At 40.7% G+C, this 13,700-nt stretch overlaps 1 protein-coding gene across 20 annotated transcripts in view; it reads left to right on the top strand.

Annotated features, from left to right (window-relative positions):
- The window catches only part of Rnf111 (ring finger 111), a 78,417-nt gene that overhangs the window by 61,737 nt on the left and 2,980 nt on the right, over positions 1–13,700 (top strand). For 13 of the 20 annotated variants that reach the window (XM_030244747.1, XM_006511582.3, XM_030244746.1 and 10 more), the window contains 4 exons: positions 1,223–1,349; positions 10,075–10,167; positions 11,078–11,173; positions 12,425–12,552. In XM_030244747.1, the coding sequence (XP_030100607.1) occupies positions 1,223–1,349; positions 10,075–10,167; positions 11,078–11,173; positions 12,425–12,552 (444 nt within the window). The remainder of the gene's footprint in view (positions 1–1,222; positions 1,350–10,074; positions 10,168–11,077; positions 11,174–12,424; positions 12,553–13,700) is intronic. The other 7 variants (NM_001374753.1, XM_030244751.1, XM_006511580.4 and 4 more) reach the window with 1 other exon arrangement.

The following is a 13,700-nucleotide window of genomic DNA, read 5'->3' as shown; positions in this document are numbered from 1 at the left end:
GTTCTGGAACAGATGTCACTTGAATCAGGGAAAGATTTGTTGGTTTTGTTTGGTTTTATGTCAAATAATATTGTGTGACTGGGTTCATTGTAAAAGGATCAACTCAGGTTAAGTAGTCTTTCCATACCTTAGTATTTATCATTTCTCTGATGACTTTTTTTTTTAAGATTTATTTATTTTATTTATATGAGTACACTATATCTGTCTTCAGACATACCAGAAGAGGGCATCGGATCGATCCCATTACAGATGGTTGTGAGTCACCATGTGGTTGCTGGGAATTGAACTCAGGACCTCTGGAAGAGCAGTCAGTGCTCTTAACTGCTGAGCCATCTCTCCAGCACTTTATAATCAGTTTTGAGTATCTCAGGGCACACTGTAGGAACCCAGAACTTAGTCCTGTTGAACTGAATGTTTGTCTTCATGTTCTTCTGTGTTTCCTTCTATCCACACTCTGCTCTCTACAGCCAAATGGGACTTTGACAGATTCTGTAGATGAGAGGCTAGAGCTTTTCCTGTTTTCATGAGTGCCTCTCTCAGAGGTCATACTCACAACCTTGCTTTAGCCACCTCCCTGGTCATGCTTGTGTTTGCCCCACCTGCAATGTCTACCATTGAAAGGAGAAATCTAGTTTGTGTTCTGAAGAAATAAAATTGGTTTGCTTAAAGCTTTCTTTTTAATCGGCTTGCTGCAGTTACTGTAGCAGAATACAGAGTGGGAGTAAGGGAGTGGACCTTTAGCATAAGCCATTCCTGCTCTTGCAGGGTCACCACTCTGGGTTTTAGCACTGAAGAATTTTTAGATGTAGAAGCTCTTCTAATTGTCACTGACACCAAGAACCCAGCAAACACAGTCCTGGGGGAGCATGGTCACATTCAGATGAACCAACCGAGTCAGCTCTGTCTGGTGTGGTCCTTGAGGAGAGCCAGGTCCCTGGTCAGAAAAGATCCTAGGAGCCACTCATTATCTCTCTTATTTTTGTGACTAAAGAAAACTGAGTTGAAATGCTCTCCTGCTTATGCTCACAAGCTATTTGAACATTTATTTCTGAAATGTACTTAAAATTATTAGTACAACCAGAGGTGGGAGGGGGGCTAAGTTCTATTTGCTTTAGATTTATAAGTTAAGAACCTTTAGAGGATTGTAAAAATATGTCTATGTTTCCATTTCTGTTGGCACTGTAAGGAAGAACAAAGTTAAACTGCTCTCCCTCTTTCTCAGGGAACTGGGGATTGAAGCTGGAGTAACTGCAGCTACCTACACACCTGGTGCTCTGCACCCTCACCTGGCCCATTACCACGCCCCGCCTCGACTTCATCACCTCCAGTTAGGAGCACTTCCTTTAATGGTAAAATGGGAATTTTTAATATTATGAAACATTTGCCTTAAAAGTTACATCCCTTTCCTAATTAAGTATTACATTAAAATATTAGGTGCAGGAGATGTTTTGCTAGATTTTAGGAATAATTCTCCTAATTAGGCAGCTGTTGTATAAAAATAGATATATTGAAATCTGAGTTTGTAATTTGAATTATAAAATATACTCTTGATATACAAAATGCCAAGAAGTAGGCTTTTCTGCACACCGAGATGACCATGACCTGCTATCATGGACATGCATTGGTGCATTGGTGAATTTGCCATCAATGGATTGGATCTGTTTTGATGCCACCTTAGTGTAGCTGCTTCTGATTGACAGATGAAGATTTTGTTGTTACAATGTTAAAAAACTATTTGTAATACTAATTATAGACATGAGCAGAAAAGGAAGTACTCTTTGTTGTAGGAAGCGGCACTGCAGAGAGGCTTCTTGTCCCTTGTTCTAGGCAGCGTTGGGCTTGGGTGCTGCTTTTGCAAAAGATAAGGCTGATGAGGAGCTGTCACACAAGAACAAGCACTATGGGTCCATGTAAGCTAGTGTTTCCAGATACACAGCTGGGGCAGCTCAGCCAGAACATTTTTGGCCCAGCACTCATGAACTTATAAGCCTGAGTTCAGCACCACTGAGGGGGTGGGGTGGGGGTGGGGACCAGAGACAGAGACACAGAAAGAATATGATTATGAAACTGCTCCGACAAGAAACGGGGACTCAGCAGCCACAGAGGGTATTTTGTTGTTGCTGTTGTTTTGAGACAGAGTGTTGCTGTTATTTTGTCTTGTGACAGAGTCTTTCTATGTAGCCCTGGCTGTCTGCGAACTTAATATATAGATCACAGTGGCCTGGAACACAGAGATATGCCTGCCTCTGCCTCCCAGCTGATGTGTTCTGATTGTATTTATGCTTTTTGTGTGACTTAATCTGATTATCCTTGAAAGGGTCTTACCTCCTCAATTATGGGAAAAGTAGATTTAGAGGTGGAAGAAGGAAACACCTTTAAGTGTTGCAGTAGATGACATAATGTAATAAGTACCTGAAAAAAAAAAAAAAAAAAACACTGACGGATGGTGGCAGGAAAAGCTCCAGGACACAATGAGTAGTACTTAGGCTGTCACCAGGTTTCCCTGTGTTAGAGAATATTAGATGGCTTGAGAAAGAGTTAGGTGGGAGATTTTGGACCTACTAAATCTGAGATAGCTGTGTCAGTAAAAAAAATTTTTCTGTGGGCTAAAGATATGTTTTTGATCTGGCAAGATACCATGCAGTGCTAAGGAATCCAAGGAGGAGGAGTAGATTTTCAAAGAGAAGTAGAAGTTGAAAGAAGGTAAGTAGACAGTACAAATAGAGCAGTCAGATGACTGTGTGCCTCAGCCAATGACAAGAACTGCCTCCCAAGCTGAGAAACAAAGCAGGAGTATACAATTTTATAAATTTTTATAAATTTATATGGTCAGTAGTGTCTGATCAGACAAAAGAATAAAGTTTGGAAAGTGTTGATGTTAGAATGGATTTTGTCAGTGGTATAACTAACTGGCAAGAAGGGAGATGGTGCCGGGCGTGGTGGCACATGCCTTTAATCCCAGCACTTGGGAGGCAGAGGCAGGCAAATTTCTGAGTTCGAGGCCAGCCAGGTCTACAGAGTGAGTTCCAGAACAGCCAGGACTATACAGAGAAGCCTTGTCTCGAAAAAACAAAATAACCAAAAAATGAAGGGAGATGGTTACATTTCCTTTCCTTCCCTCTGACTCCTTCCAGTATCCTTCCTTTTTTGAGGAAGTAGAATTGACTCATGGTCTGTGCTTTCTAGGTAAGCACTCTACCACCAAGACACACTGCTGTTCTTGGGGTACTTTGTAAGAAAGATGAGAACTTGCAGACAGTGAATACACACTACTTGTAACTTGGCTAGGACAGGCAGCATTGCTAGAAATTCCAGTATTAAGGAACATTGAGGTTTGGAGGAACGGAAATGTTCTGACTTGACAGAAAGCCAGTAGAAAGAATTACTTGTTCAGAGAGAGAAATAAGGAGTATTTAATTAAGTAAGGACTAGGTAAGGGAAACAAGAAGACAAATTTGAATAGGAGGAGAAGAATCCACAAAAGGTAGAGGAAAGGGTTTCAGAAGAAAGATTCACATATGGAGGCAGAATTGCTTTTTATGTTGCTTGGAGGAAGTTGTTACTTGCCTGGTGTGATCTTAGTTATAAGTAAAGCTGCAGATAATGTAATATAACATTGAAGGTTAAGAGCTACTGCTTTTAAATTGTGTGTTTATTTTGAATTATTTTTCACGTGTGAGTTGTCAGTATATTATAGTCTACTAGAAGTGTGTTTTGATTCAGCACAGGCTGATTAAAAGTCCAGCACAGGCTGGAGAGGGCTGGAGAGATGGCTCTATGGTTAAGAGCACTATCTGTTCTTCCAGAGGTCCCAGGTTCAATTCCCAGCACCCACATGGCAGCTTACATCTGTCTATAATTCTTGTTCCAGGATATCTGACTCCTTCACACGTGTAGGCAAAACATACATAAAAATAAATGTACATATGATGTACATAAAAATAAATAATCAATTAAAAATCATACTGGAGAAAAATAAGAAAAACAATTAAAAATCATGTTGGAGATTTATTTATAAATTGATAATTACTTATACAGACAGAATAGTGCTCTGTGTCCTCCTTCATACATTCACTTGACTTTTGGTGTCTGCTACAACAATGCTTGCACAGAGCTGTAAGCTCCTTGTCATGATCTTGCTTTTGTTTAATCACTGACTTAATGTATATTGATTTGTTCAATGAGAACATGCAGCAGTAGTACTACAGTGTGTACCTGAGCAAAACTTAGCTGACATATGCTTGCTCCCCAGGCAAAACCCAGCCTGTCTTAGTTAGGGTTTTACTGCTGTGAACAGACACTGTAACCAAGGCAAGTCTTATAAAGAACAACATTTAATTGGGGCTGGCTTACAGGTTCAGAGGTTCAGTACATTATCATCAAGGTAGGAGCATGGCAATATCCAGGCAGGCAAGGCACGGTTAGAGCTGAGAGTTCTACATCTTCATCCAAAGGCTGCTAGTGGAAGACTGACTTCCAGGCAACTAGGATGAGGATCTTATGCCCACACCCACAGTGACACACCCATTCCAACCAGGTCACACCTATTCTAACAAGGCCACACCTCCAGATGGCGCCACTCCCTGGTCCAAGGATATACAAACCATCACATTCCACTCCCTGGTCCCCATAGACTTGTTCAAAAACATGAGTCTATGGGGGCCATACTTAAACATAGCATAATGCAAAATGCATTTAGTCCAACTTTCAAAGTCCTCATAGTCTATAGGAGTCTCAACAATGTTAAAAGTCCAAAGTTCAAGGTCTCTTCTGAGATTGATCCAACTAATTAACTGCAATCCCCAAAGCAAGGCAGGAAACCAGCTGGGCAAACTCCAAACTCTGCATCTCGATGGCTGATGTCAAAGTGGTCTTCAGATCTTCCCTCCTTTTTCATCTTTGTTGACTGCAACAAACTGCTTTCTCCTGGGCTGATTCCATTCCCTGTTAGCAGCTTTCCTCAGCATGTATCCCATGGCTCTAACATTAACATCTTTGAGTCTCCAAGGCAATTTCAATGTTACAGCTTCTTGTTTCAGTGTCTGAGATTCCACTTGATCTTTTGGACTCCTCCTAAGGGCTGGCATCACTTCTCCAGCTCTGCCCTCTGTAGCACTCTAAGCTCAGGTTGATCCACTCCACTGCTGTTCTTGGTGATCATTCCATGGTACTGACAGCTCCAATACACTAGGGTTTTCCTCTCCAACTAGGCTTCACCAATAGCCTCTCATAGGCTCTCTTCATGGTGCCAAGGCTCAAATCCTTTGCATGACCCCTTCAGTCCTGGGCCATCAACTACAGCTGAGGCTATACCTTCTCCAGTGGCCTTCCCTGGCCTCTCACAGTGCCAATACTCAGCTGTTTTTCATGACCCCTTCTTGCCTTCAAACCCAGTACCACCTGGGTGACTCTTACACATTACCAAGTCCAGAAAACACTTCCCAGAAGATTTCACCTCAGTGATGCTGGTCTCCTCATAATTACATAATCACTAATTTCTTAGCTCCAGCTAACCAGCATCAATTGTCCCAGTAGTTCTTTCCATTCTTAACTCTAGAGCCAGAGCCACATGGCTGAAGCTGCCGAGTTCTGCTGCTTGCAGGAATTAGAACATGACCTGCTTGTACTATTATATTGTCGCTGGCTTTCTGTTTTCCAGATCCTTCACTGCCTAAGCTTGGCTATCCTGGTTCTTGCTCTGTAGATTGACCTTGAATGCAGAGATCAGCAGAGATCCTGGGATTAAAGGTGTATACCACCATGCCTGGATCTAAATTTAGCTGGGTAGGATCTTGCCCCAAGGCCCCTCTCCCTTAATCTGTTATATCCTAGAACACAGGATTTTGCTCCATTTCACTTCCTGGTACTCCTTTAATACTCGAACCATATATTTTATATTTTTCCTTTCTAAGCTTGCTATGCTTGTTCAAACTTCTCTTCATAAGACTTAACCCGAGCCGAGCGGTGGTGGTGGTGCACGCCTTTAATCTTAGCACTTAGGAGGCAGAGGCAGGCCGATTTCTGAGTTCGAGGCCAGCCTGGTCTACAAAGTGAGTTCCAGGACAGCCAGGGCTATACAGAGAAACCCTGTCTAGTAAAACAAAACAAAAAAGACTTAACCAGAGAATAAAGTCTTTGCTGAGCTTTTTTGAAACTTCCTTTGTCAGTGCAATTAATCTGAGTCTCTTCACCTTAGCCTCAGACAGACTTTTCAGGCAAGGACAAAAAGTAGCCACATTTTTCAACAAAATACCACAAAACCAGTCTTTATGCCACATTCTGAAATTCTTCTCCTTTGAAATCTCTTGGGCTAGGTCAACACAGTTCAAATTACTTCTAGCAACAAAGTCTTCCATATTCCTACCAGGATGACCCAGTAAGCCCCATTTAAAGCATTCCACTGCTTTCCAAATCCAAAGTCCCAAAATCCACATTCTTTCAAATAAAAGCATGGTCAGGCATATCACTGCAATACCTCATCATCGCTGGGAGCATCAAGTTAGCCAGTACCAATTTCTCAACACACTGGATGGCCATAAATGGCCATAAAGAACAAATGTCCCAGGCCAGGCAGTGGTGGTGGACGCCTTTAATCCCAGCTCTTGGGAGGCAGAGGCAGGCGGATTTCTGAGTTTGAGGATAGCCTGGTCTACAAAGTGAGTTCCAGGACAGCCAGGGCTACACAGAGAAAAAAAAAAAAAGCTGGAGTTATCACAGAGAAAGGAGCTTCAGTTGAGGAAATGCCTCCCATGAGATCCAACTGTAAGGCATTTTCTCAATTAGTGATCAAGGGGGAAAGGCCCCTTGTGTGTGGGACCATCTCTGGGCTGGTAGTCTTGGGTTCTATAAGAGAGCAGGCTGAGCAAGCCAGTAAGGAACATCTCTCCATGGCCTCTGCATCAGCTCCTGCTTCCTGACCTGCTTGAGTTCCAGTCCTGACTTCCTTTGGTGATGAACAGCAGTATGGAAGTGTAAGCCGAATAAACCCTTCCTCCCCAACTTGCTTCTTGGTCATGATTGTGCAGGAATAGAAAACCTGACTAAGACACCAGTGTAACAAATAAATTTAACCTGTGGCCAGCTCACAGAAAATGGAATTTGAAATATTCAGGATTTACTATACTGAGCAGAATAAGTTTTGTGTGTGTGTGGTTTTTTTTAAAAGTATATTTACTTATTTTATGTATATGAATACAGTGGTAAGCTGTCTTCAGATATACCAGAAGAGGGCATCAGATCTTATTATGGATGGTTGTGAGCCACCGTGCGGTTGCTGAGAATTGAACTCAGGACCTCAGAGCAGTCAGTGCTCTTAACAGCTGAGCCATCTCTCCAGCCCTGGTTTTTGTTTTGTTTTGTTTTGTTTTGTTTTGTTTTTTGTTTTTGACAGAATCAAGATGGGTAGTCAAGAACATTCCATGCTTTTTACTACTTAGAGATTGATAAGATCTTTTTTTTTTTTTAAAGATTTATTTTATTTATTTATTATTATATGTAAGTACATTGTAGCTGTCTTCAGACACACCAGAAGAGGGAGTCAGATCTTGTTTCGGATGGTTGTGAGCCACCATGTGGTTGCTGGGATTTGAACTCTGGACCTTCGGAAGAGCAGTCGGGTGCTCTTACCCACTGAGCCATCTCACCAGCCCGAGATTGATAAGATCTTATAAAAATCTTTAATTTCTTTCACGTTCCTCTGCTACTACCAAGAGACCATCAGCTTAGTAAACTTGAGTATACACAGATGTAATTAGTTAATTAATTAATTTACTTATTTATTTATTTTCTGAGACAGGGTTTCTCTGGGTAGTCCTGGCTGTTCTGGAACTTACTGTGTAGACCAAATTATTCTTAAACTTGGAGATCCACTTGCGTCTGCCTTCTCAATTCTGGGAATCCAATGTGTGAACTACTATGCCTGGCTTTTTTTTCTTTTTTTTTTTTTTTTTAAAAAAAAAGAGGGACTGTATTTTGCTAGGTTGCCCAGACTGACCTTGAAACTAGAGCTAGCTTCAAACCACCTCAGTCTGCCTTACCTAGGCCTTCTTAGTAACCATGGCTGAGTATGTCTCCCAACATCCATCTATATGCAGAGTTCTTTTTTTTTTTCAAAGATTTATTTATTATTATATCTAAGTACACTGTAGCTGTCTTCAGATGCACCAGAAGAGGGCGTCAGATCTCATTATGGATGGTTGTGAGCCACCATATGGTTGCTGGGATTTGAACTCAGGACCTTCAGAAGACCAGTCGGTGCTCTTAACCACTGAGCCATCTCTCCAGCCCCCATATGCAGAGTTCTTTGTGTAAGGTTGTATTTTAAAGGGAGCCTGTCTCTCTTAATAGAATGTACAGTTGGAGTTATGGCTTGTCTTTTAAGCTGAGTGTATTAATTGAATGGAGGTTGATGTGATAGTTTGTATATGCTTGGCCGGGTTAGTGTCCCTGTTGGGAGGTGTGGCCTTGTTGGAGTAGGTGTGTCCCTGTGGGCATGGCTTTAAGGCCTGGAAGTCAGTCTTCTACCAGCAGCCTTCAGATGGATATAGAACTCTCAGCCCCTGTACCATTTCTGTCAGGATGCTTCCATGTTCCTGTCTTGAGGATACTGGACTGGATCTCTGAATCTGTAAGCCAGCCCCAATTGAATATTGTCTTTTATAAGACTTGCCGTGGTCATGTTGTGTGTTCACAGTAGTAAAACCCTAAGACAGAAGTTGGTACCAGGGACTAGGGTATTGCTGTGATGGACCTGACCATGCGTTTGTTTGGAAGAATGTGGATTTTGGGACTTTGGATTTAGAAAGCAGTGGAATGCTTTTAAGTGGGGTTTAATGGGCTATTGTAGTAGGAATATGGAAGGCTTTGTTGCTGCGTGTCATTTGAACTGTGCAGATCTGGCCCAAGAGGTTTCAGTGGAGAAAAACATAAGTACATGACCTAGAGACTGTTTTTGTGGTATTTTGGTGAAGAATGTGGCTGCCCTTTACCCTTGTTTGAAGAGTCTACCTGAAGCTAATGTAAAGAGACTCAGATTAATTGCATTGACGAAGGAAGTCTCAGAAACGCCCATCAAAGACTTTGTTCTCTAGTTAAGTCTCATGAAGAGCATTTTAAACAAGCATAGCAAGCTTAGAAAGGAAAAATATAAAATATATGGTTTGAATATTAAAGGGGTACCAGGCAGGGAAGTGGTGCTGAATCCTGTGCTCAAGGATATTAAATTGAATGGAGGAATTAATGACCTTGTGGTCAGATTAAGAGAGTAATGACTTTGTGATAAGATTCTACCCCTAAATTTAGATCTAGGTGTGGTGGTACATACCTTTATTCCTAGGAGATAAAGACAAGCAGGTTTCTGAGTTCAAGGCCAGTCTGAGTTAGAGCAAATTCTAGGTGAAGAAAAGCTTAAATCCAGGCATTGTGGTGCAGAACTGTAGCTTCAGCCATGTGGCTCTGGCTTTATAGTCAAGAGGAGAAGGAGACTATGGGACAATTGATGCTGGTCAACTGGAGCTAAGAAATTAGTGGTGAGAAAGAAGAAACCAGCACTGGGCGTTAGTGGTGTACACCTTTTATCCCAGCACTCAGGAGGCAGAGGCAGACAGATTTCTGAGTTTGAGGCCAGCCTGGTCTACAGAGTGAGTTCCAGGACAGCCAGGGCTACACAGAGAAACCCTGTCCCTCTGCCTCCCACAAAAAAAAATAAATAAATAAAAAGAAGAAGAAGAAATCAGCATCACTGAGGTGAAATCTTCTGGGAAGTGTTTTCTGAGGGCACAAAGAAGCTGTGTTCCAGAGATAGCCAAGAGGTACCTCCTACAGCAGCTGGACTTGGTCATGTTGTACAAGTCATCCAAGTGGTTTTGAAGACATGGAGGGAAGGGTGTAGGGAAAAGGAGCTGAGGCTGGCCATGTTCTTGCCTTAATGATACTGACTGGACCTCTGAATCAAATATTGTCTTTTATAAGACTTGTCTGTTCACAGCAGTAAAACCCTAACTAAGACAGTTGAATATCTTCAAAGATAACAAAAATCACAAATCTTAATTGACTTCATCCATCTCTTATAAACAGGTTCCTGACATGGCAGGCTATCCTCACATCCGTTATATTTCTTCAGGATTGGATGGAGCATCATTCAGAGGTCCTTTTAGGGGCAATTTTGAGGTATGAAATAAAATAAGTGAAGATACTTGTTATGGTGTTTTTAGTGCAGGCTGAATTTATTGTGTTTTCATGAATAAGTAATATGGCTACTGTGGCTGGGAACCAGAAAGCAGCAAAATGTCTGGTTTTCTCATGTTTCCGGGACTTAACACAAATTATGAACAATATCTTAAGGTCAGAAGTAACTATATAAAATAGAATGAATGCAGCCTGGCAGTGGTGCAAAACTTGAATCCCAACAGTTGAGAGACAAACAGGCTAGTCTACCTAATGAGTAGCACTGCATAATTAGACCCAGTCTTAACACAAAAAAGGGGATGGCAACATAGCTCAGTGATTAAAATCACTGACTGCTCTTCTAAAGGTCTTTGTACCCACATGGTGGCCTAGAACTGTCTGTGACTCTAATTCTAGGGGATTCAGTGTTGCCTTCTGGCCTCCTCAGATACCAGGCATCCATGTGGTACATACACAACTATATTACAGGGAAAACACCCATCCACTTAAAATTAAAACAAAAGCAAAAGCAAAACCTACTAAATCAGTATAAACATCCAATAAAGAACCATCTTAATGTGTCAGGAAACCATAATTGTTTTCACCAAGCTATATTGGTAGAGAAACAGTTTGGAGAACGGAAAGCCAAGTGATCCATGTGTTGCTTTGGATGTCATTTATGGTTGGTATTCAGAACAGCTTGTTTCCTTGATGTAATGGACAGAATTGAGCTTCTGCCTCCATGTGCACGTCAGGCTTGCCTAGTGCCACGTGGTCACGCCCTTATTAACAACCACTTATGGTATTTGTATTATAGGGTTATAAAATTTACATTTGTTGCATTTGTATCATTGACAGTACTCTCAAAGGAATATTCATTGTGGTTTTAATAGTAGTTATTCATTACTCTCAGGAATTGATTCATCTGGAAGAAAGATTAGGAAATGTCAATCGTGGAGCCTCCCAGGGAACAATTGAAAGATGCACATATCCACATAAATATAAAAAGGTGAGGATTTAGTCCACAAAACTCCTAGTTTGGCATGCAAATGCACGAAATGGCATGTTATATACTTTTGAATCCAGGATTGCATGGTGAAAAATTAGCTGAAACATACTCTGAAACTGAAATCTCTTCACATAATCCCTGGTTTTCAGATTTAGACAGGGAGTCATAGATTATGTTCTCCAAGATACTTTTGTGTATTTTATAATGCGCTTACAATATTTATATGTATATATTGTTTCTTCTACTTAAAAAAGAAACCTACAAGGGGACATCTAGAAAGTTTGTTCAACACCTTTTATTTGTTTACAAGCTCTCAGCTCTTTCTCTGGTTCAGGTGATAAGGTATTGCTATGTAGCCCAGGCTAGCCTTTCATTTGAGTTTCTCCCTCAGCCTCCAGAGCTGGCATTACAGGTGTTGCTGCCATGCTGGGCTTCCATCTTCTCTTTAGGATGTTGTGCAAAATTCCACCATAGAGTAATACTACAAGTTTTTAAACTATCCTTTTATGTGTGATGTGGTGGCCACACCTGTAATTCCAGCACGAGAGCGCCTAAACGAAGAAATTGCATGGGTTTGATGCCAGCTTGGGTTTATAAAATAAAACAAGCAACAACAATAAAAACAGTGATGGGGGTCGGGGTGGAGGGTTGGGGAGAAACACAGGTAAAACATATAGCCAGGCCTCTTCACCAATGTTTAGATACTATTTCTCATAACTTTATCCTTCACTCTGTGTAGTGTTATGTGGAAATTCCAAATTAGACATGTTAAATTAGCTGTTTACAGTGAACAGATAATGCTTAGTGTTGTACGAGAACAGTGACTATGGAAGTTACTATTGGTAGTTTTCATGTTTTCTAAGAGTGTCAATCAGGCATTACCACTACATCCTGTCTAAACTAACTATTGTTATTGGAATTAATTTATAAAGATGTTTGAAATAGTCATTATAAGAATAATTTACTTAACTATGTTGAAATAGTAATTATACAGAGTATCAACATCATGAATTAACAGTAATAGGATTTAACCTAGAGAATTTGTTACAGTATGACTGTGAATATAGAAGTTACTGTTGACTTCCAGGAGTCAGTAATTAATTGGTAGTCACTTCATTCATCTGTTAATTCATGACAGTGTTGTGTAGGAATTAAGTTGCATATGAATATGTGGTCTTGTTTTATTCTTGTTTGTTTTAAATAAACACAGACTTTACTCAGTTGTTCAATAATGTCATCTCTGCTAATAAGGTAACAACTGATTGGTTCTCACAGAGGAAACTGCACTGCAAACAAGATGGGGAAGAAGGGACTGAGGAAGACACAGAGGAAAAATGTACTATCTGTTTGTCTATTTTAGAGGAAGGTGAAGATGTGAGGTAACTAGAGATTTCTGACTTAAAGTTCACTCTCTTAAACAGAAAGGACTAGATTATGGCTCAGTGGCAAAGTGCTTGCCTGGTTGCACAGCCCTGGCAACTTTGTGCCTCAGCACCACAGATAGGTGATTGATTCACAAATGGATCAACTGGTCACGAGGGCATGTATTTAAAATTAACTGGAAACTAAAGACTGTTGCTGATGTACCTACCATTGCCAGCTCTCTAAGCAAAAGAATAAGCAGATCAGAGTCTCCTTGTAGATGACAGAAACATGGAGGAGAGAGTGCACCTCCTTTCTGGACTGCAGCAGAGTCTGTGTGCGGCACTTCTGTAGTGAACAGCGTCTTCTGTAAATCGTGCAGGAGTAACAGTTTGAAAGGATTTTGATACCTGGATTATAAGGGCTCGAGATCATTGCTATGTATCTATTGACAGCACTTTTTTTTCCTCTCAGTTTTCTGAGACACAGGGTCTCACTATATAGCCCTGACCGGCCTCAGGCTCTCTAAGTGCTGGGATTACAGGCATGGGACTCTATGTCCAGCATAACTATACACTTTTGTGATTTATCAGTGTTCTCGTCTTAACTTAGTGTTATTATTTGAAAGTATTTTCTTTGTATAATTACCAAGATGATTATTTTGTTACCATCTTGACTTTTAAAATATCATATCAAATATAACAGAGCTGTGGGTAGTAATTTTGTTTCTGGGAGAATATTTTTATTATAACCTCTTCAACTAGTAGTTGAGAGAAGAAAAATGACAAATTATTGTTCACTGCATTATGTGGTAAGGGTCTTTTTTATGTTTTTTAAAATGTGTTATTAGCCGGGCAGTGGCAGCATACGCCTTTAATCCCAGTACTTGGGAGGCAGAGGCAGACGGATTTCTGAGTTCGAGGCCAGCCTGGTCTACAGAGTTCCAGGATAGCCAGGGCTACACAGAGAAACCCTGTCTTGAAAAACAAAAAATCAAAACAACAAAAAAAGTGTTACTATCTTTCATATATATATATATATATATATATATATATGCATATATATATATGTATATATATATGTGTGTGTGTGTATGAAAAAAATTATATAGTTTTGTGTGCATATACATTTGTGTATCATGTATGTGCAGGTGTCCAAGGGAGCC

This window comes from Mus musculus, chromosome 9, assembly GCF_000001635.26.
Source record: "Mus musculus strain C57BL/6J chromosome 9, GRCm38.p6 C57BL/6J".
NCBI lineage: Eukaryota > Metazoa > Chordata > Mammalia > Rodentia > Muridae > Mus > Mus musculus.
Note: the sequence above shows the minus strand (reverse complement) of the source record. Positions and strands in the feature narration are given on the sequence as shown.